Source organism: Olea europaea, chromosome 9 (genome assembly GCF_002742605.1).
Source record: "Olea europaea var. sylvestris chromosome 9, O_europaea_v1, whole genome shotgun sequence".
Classification (NCBI taxonomy): Eukaryota; Viridiplantae; Streptophyta; class Magnoliopsida; order Lamiales; family Oleaceae; genus Olea; species Olea europaea.
The window spans coordinates 14,475,832-14,483,421 of record NC_036245.1 but is presented as its reverse complement, the minus strand read 5'-3'; the positions used below and the strand labels follow the sequence as shown (position 1 = coordinate 14,483,421).

At 31.7% G+C, this 7,590-nt stretch overlaps 1 protein-coding gene across 2 annotated transcripts; it reads right to left on the bottom strand.

The window, feature by feature from the left end:
• Positions 1-2,756: 2,756 nt before the first annotated feature.
• LOC111399767 (iron-sulfur cluster co-chaperone protein HscB, mitochondrial-like) lies at positions 2,757-6,954 on the bottom strand. 2 transcript variants are annotated; one of them, XM_023027240.1, is made up of 6 exons: positions 6,517-6,954; positions 6,068-6,164; positions 5,896-5,985; positions 5,244-5,309; positions 3,500-3,568; positions 2,757-3,231 (listed from the first exon to the last, which is right to left on the bottom strand). In XM_023027240.1, the coding sequence occupies exons 1-6, from the start codon at positions 6,924-6,926 to the stop codon at positions 3,094-3,096; spliced, it is 870 nt and encodes a 289-aa protein (XP_022883008.1). In that variant the 5' UTR covers positions 6,927-6,954; the 3' UTR covers positions 2,757-3,093. The 2 variants fall into 2 exon arrangements, with proteins under 2 accessions (XP_022883008.1, XP_022883009.1); XM_023027241.1 differs by lacking the exon at positions 5,896-5,985.
• Positions 6,955-7,590: the final 636 nt, after the last annotated feature.

Genomic DNA, 7,590 nt, shown 5'->3' with positions numbered 1-7,590 from the left:
ACGGTGCCTTTTTAGTTTTTACGAGTTAATTGTTTTAATGGGGACTGAATTAGGTCGATATCTCCCATTGCCTCCTAAATTTTAAAATATCAAATTTTGATCAGTGAACTTAGGTTCATATTTTCGATTACTCATTAAAATTTAAAATGTAAAGTTTTAATCATTGAATTTAAAAATATTTAACGATACTCACTAGCATAACTTCCCTCACAATCATCTAACGAAATTAGTGACGTTATTGACAGAATACACACGTGACACTCCATCACACTATTCAACTTTGAAATAGTCGAATTTTGGCTACTACACTTAGAAAAAATGTCTTCTATTGTTCAATTGAATTTTGATCACCAAACTTTGAAAAACGTCAAACTTTAGTTACTAAACTTTGAAAAAGTCTTCTATTGCTCAATATAAATTTGGATTTAACCACACATCTATACAATAAAATACTTTACATGTAAACTCAAAATTTTTTCAAACATCTTAAGCACACATTCTCCAAAAAAAATGCTATTTAAAAACTAGACCATCTCAAAATTTAGTGGCCTAAATTCAACCATCTCAAAGTTCAGTAGCCAAAATTCAATCACCTCAAAGTTTATGATCCAGTTTTTGCCACAAAATTTTAGAAAACGTCTTCTATGGCTCACAATACATTTGGATTCAATTAAAATTCGTTGTTAAAATTAGATTTAATTTTATTTAATAACAAACAAATTCATCATGAGTTTCGTTGTGAAATTCAAATAGGATTATGCTACTTCAACATAATGGATACCATTATGGTGTCCATAATGCCCAACTGACGCCCCCTCCAATAGGAGGTGCCATTTGGGCATTATGGTGTCCATTATATACCCCAAACATGGTCCATTCAAATATTATGATTAAAATAACTTCAAATTCTAAAATAAATAAATAAATAATTTAATTTAATTACCGTGTAATTGTGTAATCATTCCTAGTGATATAGACAATATTTACAAAGCTATGCAAAGGAAGTGATTACTTATTGTAATGAAACAAACAATATATTTATCGTAAAAATTAATTAAATCCGAATTTTTTTAACAACATATTTTAGCCCCTGTTTGATGGTTATTATTTAAAAAAAAGGTTCTATTTTTTGAAAAATGAGTGGTTAAAAATTGAAATTTTTTTAAGTTGACGTGTAAAATATTTTATTGTGTAGATGTGTGGTTAAATCCAAATTTATAGTAAGCAATAAAAGATGTTTTTCAAAGTTTAGTGTCCAAAGTTTGACATTTTCCAAAATCCAACCAGTTCAATGTTCAGTGAGCAATAGAAGTTATTTTTCAAAATTTAATGGCCAAAATTCGACCATCTTAAAGTTTAGCGGTATGATAGAGCACCACGTGTACATTCCATCAGGCACATTACCAATTTCGTTAAGGGTTTAAGACGGAAGTCACGTTAGTAAGTAACGTACAACATTTTTCAAAATTCAGTAGCTAAAACTCGACATTTTAAATTTTAATGAACAATCGAAAATATGGACCTAAGTTCAATAATCAAAATTCGACATTTTAAATTTTAGTGAGTAATCAAAGATATGAATCTAAGTTCAATGACCATTGAAACCATTAACTCCCTTTTTACTCTTGGTATAATATAGTAATTAGGGGTAGTTACAATTTATTCGAGATAAACTCCTCTAAGATTCAGATAATTTTCAATCTAGTCCCTATAGTTTGCCTTTTAATATTAAAAGTAAATTTTTAAGTAAACAGTACACTGCCCACTAGAGACATAACATTCCTCTTCAGTCACAAGTTCTCTACTTCTCAATCTACTGAGAACAAATAGAATTATACCATAATAGTTTACGCATGAATTATAAATTTCACTATTAATCTATGTGCATTAGCTATTCGTGAATGACGAGCATTCATCCTTTATCTTTGCAGATCAATAGAATAGCTTAGGCATGTTACCCTCTACTTTGAGAGTACAATCGCAAAAACAAAACTCAAATTAATTGACAAGGTCTTGAAAAAGCAATGACACGCTATGCAATTCGATATAATGCACAAATATTATCGCTGCTTGACATGTGAACAAACTTGCTCGTGATGGGAAGTTCATACCTGTCTTGTCTTGCAAGGACGATGTTAACTTTGTCGTCCGGATGTTTCATGTTTAGTTAGATCTTGTGTTATTGAGACATAAATAAAATAAAGAGAGTATTTCAAACTGAAGTAAGTGGAGGAGCCGATTTACGCAGCAATGCTACTTGCTGTAAGATAGAAAATATTAATTCATTTGATTAGTAAAGTTTAAAAGAATTGAGGCAAAGAATATTAAACAAGCCCCAAATTTCATTTCAAGTGGACAAGGACAATGAAATGGTATTACTAAAAAGAAGAAAGTAGCGCTTTTTAAGACTTTCTAGCTAAGTTCACTAGAAAAGGATTCGTGAACAAGAGCAATGAAAATGGAATAGCATCTCCATCCCAAAAATTCCCGTACCCCTTTGCTGATTGAGCCAAAATAGACATTTTAGACATGCTTTTAGTTAGACCATGGAGGATAAAAGCTAATCATAAAATAATAAAATTAAATTAAAGAAAAATTTTGAAATAGTGAAAAAATTGAAAAAAAAAATTGAATTTACGTGCAAAATATTTTATTATGTGAATATATAATTAAAAAGGAGCTTGAGAAAAAAAAAAAAAAAGAATTGTGAAAAAATGGAGGACAAAATTTAATTTTTATGTAAACCAAACAAAGCATAATATCACATCCATTGGCAAGACAATGAATCACATTCCTCAACTGAAGCATTTTTACTAGACAACATATTAAAGTGAAACGTGAGTACAAAAACCCAATTACTGTTTAACTAGGCTTACACAAAGTAGAAGTAACTTTTAAATTTATTTCTTACTTTGTTTCGAGAAACCTTCGGATATGTTGCTTTCTTTTTAATTTAAACAAAAAAAAGTTACTAATTTTAAGATCTATTTATCTTATTGTCGAAATAACTTCACTTATTTTCAACTTTAATCTATTTTAAACTCATAAGTAAAGTTTTTTGAGCTTAGCCAAACATGATCGTTGTTGCCTCTGTTAGAGCTTCTTAATGATTTCTTCATTTGCACGTTTGTAGTAAGTCATTCGCTGGATGGAAGCAGTGGCATCTTCATAATTTTTATTCAGAAGCGCATCTTCAAAGGAGTTGCACCAATATTGCATTTTTCCCTGTACCTGCAATTACATTTAAATATGGTTTGAAGTGTCAAGTACAACTATCATACACATAGATAGCTTTCCTAACCCATTCTTAGCTCTGTTAATCGTAAAATACGGAGACAAAGTTTAGTAAGTATCAAAGACTCAAGATGTCCTAGCATATTAACTTCATCATATTTCTAACATGAGCCACTGGAAGGAATATGCAGGCTTTGCTAAAATTAAAAAAATAATAATAAAGGAATTCCTCGGATGCATGTAGTTTTGGATACCACACTCATACCTGAGCTTTGATCTGATTTAATGCTTGGATGCCATCTGCTTCTTCGACAGCTTCCCTCAGCTCCATGATCTGCATTCAAATCCACTCATTACTATCACAGAACATTTTCGTGAAATAGCTACTCAGTAATAAATTATGAATTTGTAATTGTTGAATCACTTGATCTAAAAACTTATGCTGGTGTATGTGGCCAAGTGCAAATTATTTAAATCTTATCTTCAACATGCCTCCTCACGTGAAGACAATTCTCACTTTTTTCTATCAAAGCGTAACATGTACACAATTTCATTAAATAAGTGACGGGACCTTTGCATGCTTTGATACCATGTTGAATCACTTGATTTAAAAGCTTAAGGTATTAGATATGAAGAGATGCATATCATTTAAGTCCTATCTTCAACATGGCCTCAATGATAGAAACATATTATGCTAACATTTTCCATATTAAGTCCATTTATTCAATAAAAGCTTATAGTATAATGCTTCCAATTATGTTTTGAAGTTAGCATATAGTAAAAGCATAACTCTTAACAGCCTTGCATACTTTACCTATCTCATCCACCTCCTTTATCTTGCCATTTCCCTTCCGGAGCCTTCTTTCTCCATCCCCAAAAAAGTCTCGTTATGAACTTTTAAAATATCTATCACAGTACAGAAGCTGGAAAATCATCCTTCTTTATCCCACCATCCTTTCCAAGCCTTCTCTCTTTCTCCATCCCCATTAAGTCTCACTATGATCTTTTCAGATTTTCTATCACAGCGCAGATGGGAAAGAAAAAATAAATAAATAAAGATTTTATTAAATGTAGAGAAGGTTACAAAAGGTCAACAACTCGATTGATTTTTATTCCAGCTAAATGCTACTAGTAAGAATAATGAAAATAATCTACTTGCATTTAGATGAATCCTCCAAGCACCTAGTTAATGAGGCCCAGACAGAATTTTCTTATAATCCAGAAGCACACCAACATGGGGAGATGTACACTTCATAGTGCACCACTAAGAAGTACGGATACAGATACGTAATTTGGATACGGATGCATCAATACAATTTTTTTTTAAAAAAATTAGGATACGCGGATATGTGTTATAAAAATTTAACATAATCCATCCTCGGTCAAGAAGAAGATATATTTCATAGTTTTAAGTTTGTTTTTCTCTTTCTAAAACTCTACCATTTTATAAGATAGTTTTCTTAATAATTTATAATTAAATTTATTTAAAGTTATTAAATATAGTGAAGTTTGACTATATTGATGTATAATTTATTAGCACAATTTTACATATATTAAATCATTATCTATTTTCAATAATAGAATTAATGAAACAAAAGCTTACATGTATTATTTAATACTAGTCGCTATCTATTTTTAATAGTTAAAACATATTTGTCAACTATAACACAATTTCACATGTATTGAAAGATATAATAATATTGTGTATTTCCAATAAAACCTCTGCTTGTTAATTTTAAAAAAAAAATACATGTACGATATGCATTGGATACGTATCGCAAAATCATACAAATATATAAAATAAATAAAGAATACATATCGAAAATTTAAAAAATATAAAAATAATTAAAATAATTAAAAAATATACATATCGGATATGGATACGTAACGAGTTTACAAGTATCGGTGCTACTTAGGTGCACCAAATTATCAAAACTAAATCGACAAAAAAAAAAAGGAAGAAAGGAAAGAAAAATCTAAACATAGATCCTTTGAGGTATAAAAATTACCTCAGCAAGCAATTCAGAGTCTGTAATCCTTTCCTCTTCATCCACAACCACATTTTCTAACTTCAACTGTACGGAAGAGGTAAACAAGTTAAAAGAAGAAAAAAAAAAAAAGGAAATGCAATGTTCAACACAAGGCTACACATAAGCCAAAGGAAGAGACTGACAATCAAAACAAAGTGATAGACCAGGCGATGACAACTAATGGAGGCAGTTTAGCAAGTTTATTCTCTATCAAGAAAAACATCCACAGACCAAAACAAGAATACTGAACCACTGCATTCAACGTTTTTTTTTTTTCACATGTTCATCAAGACACCAAATTTCTTTCACAATATTCGTCATATCTTCAATTAGGATACCTCAATTGTCCCCGCATGATGAGCTTGGTTGTACAGTTGGGTATGTACAAATGACAATGATAAACGAAAACGTGGAAGATCAAAATTGTTCAACATGAACAAGATTTCTATTCTTGTTTGATAACTCAAGGGCAAACATAAACTCAGAATGGCCAATTACTAGACATCCGCAGTATCCTAACTTCTATATGGCAAAAGTGCTTGTGTAGTAATAAACACTCAACAAATGTAACTCAGCAATTTCATCATCACATGAAAAAATATAAGCTATGCAAAACGAAATATACACTTACTATATAGATTGCTCTAGACAATGGGTCTGTGAGAGTACGATATGCATCAATTACCCGAGCTGATTGTTCAGCCGCGTACTCCCTTTCTCTCTGTTCCAAAAAGAATATATATTTAATGCAGCACAAATTTTCGATATAAAGGAAATTAAACGAAGCAGTTCATAATATCAACCTGGGATTTAGAATGAACTAGATCAGGATGCAGCTTCTTTTGCCAGTCTTTGTACTTCCCCTCTAATTTATCCACTTCAATGTTGTATCTCCTTTCCCTGTGAAGGAAAAGCAAAGCTCTGGTAGTCATTTGTGAAAGAGGAAAAACTACAAGACATTTTGTTTCTGTATAGTAAATACTTTAATACCGTGCAGTTGAGGAATTGCAAAGAAGTCCATGAACCCATTTTCGTCAATAGAATAATTGCAATGAAACTTATAACAATGTTTGGCAGCTAAACTAATAAATGACGTGTTCAAAAATCACAAATAATCCATTGTAAATTTACAGGAAAACGGGTTGGAATTCAACACAAAGATTTACTAATTAAGCTCAATTACTTTACCGTGAATTTTGCCCCAAAAGACCACGTATACGACTAACTAATGAAGATACCCAAAAAAACTTACACTCCAAGAATTTGAAAATAATCAATCGAGTGATCAACGGGTTGGACGCTGCGACACGATTGACAGACCAGAAACGGCGTCGTACCATCAGCAGTGGCCTCGCAATTCCAGCACTGATGTTTTTCAGCGGATTGCGACTCCGAGCAGAAAAAGTTCTTCTTTTTAACAAATAAATTAACATTTCCGTTATAAAACCTCGGGCCTCCGAAAAATATCCCTCCGGCAGTAGGAAAAAATTGGATTTCAATTTTACGAACAAATGGAGAAGAATAAGGAGAACACGAAGCAGAAATTTGTAATAGTGGATTCAATAACGGAGCATCTTTTGGAGAATGGATTTTCACTAATTTTCTTGTGCGCAATAGAATTGTCGAGAGTGGTGTTGAAGTGTAGAGCTCCTTCTTCCACATTTTCGGGCACAGAAGAAATTCCCGGAGAGTCCCGAATTTATAGTCTGCGGTGTGAATGTTATGGTACAACTTTTAAACAGTAGCGTACAGGAAAACTGGAATTGCCCAAACTTTACATCACATTTCCATTTGACCATCAAACTTTCAATTGTTTTAAATCAGTCACCAAATTTATATTATGCTTCCCATCTGTCCCTAAATCCAATCCTCTTAGTCAAACTAACCTTTTCACATTGCACCTAACGAGGTTATCTTTCATACTATGTTTTCCATTTGTCCATAAAATAAACTATCTTTTTAACGTATCATTCTATCATTGGTAAATCGCAAAGAAAGCAAGAACACATTTAAAAGTTTTGTAAAGAGACTAGGACAATTTTGAATCGAAGTCACATTTTCTAAAGAAAACTGAGAGATATATTTCTACAATTTTATTTTTCTTGCATTCGAACTGCAAAATGCTTGTTTACATGGACAAGAAATAGTATAATAAAACTAGTATAAAAGAAGTTGGATTTCAGTTCTGGAAGCCGAAAATGCATGTGTAAATCTAGAGGTCCACCTTCAACTACAGAAGTTAGTCAGCCTTCGACTTTCCAGGAATGAACGTCAAGCAGAAATACCTCGACTTATTGTTCTTTGCTTTAGGGGTTCTCTTTTCAGC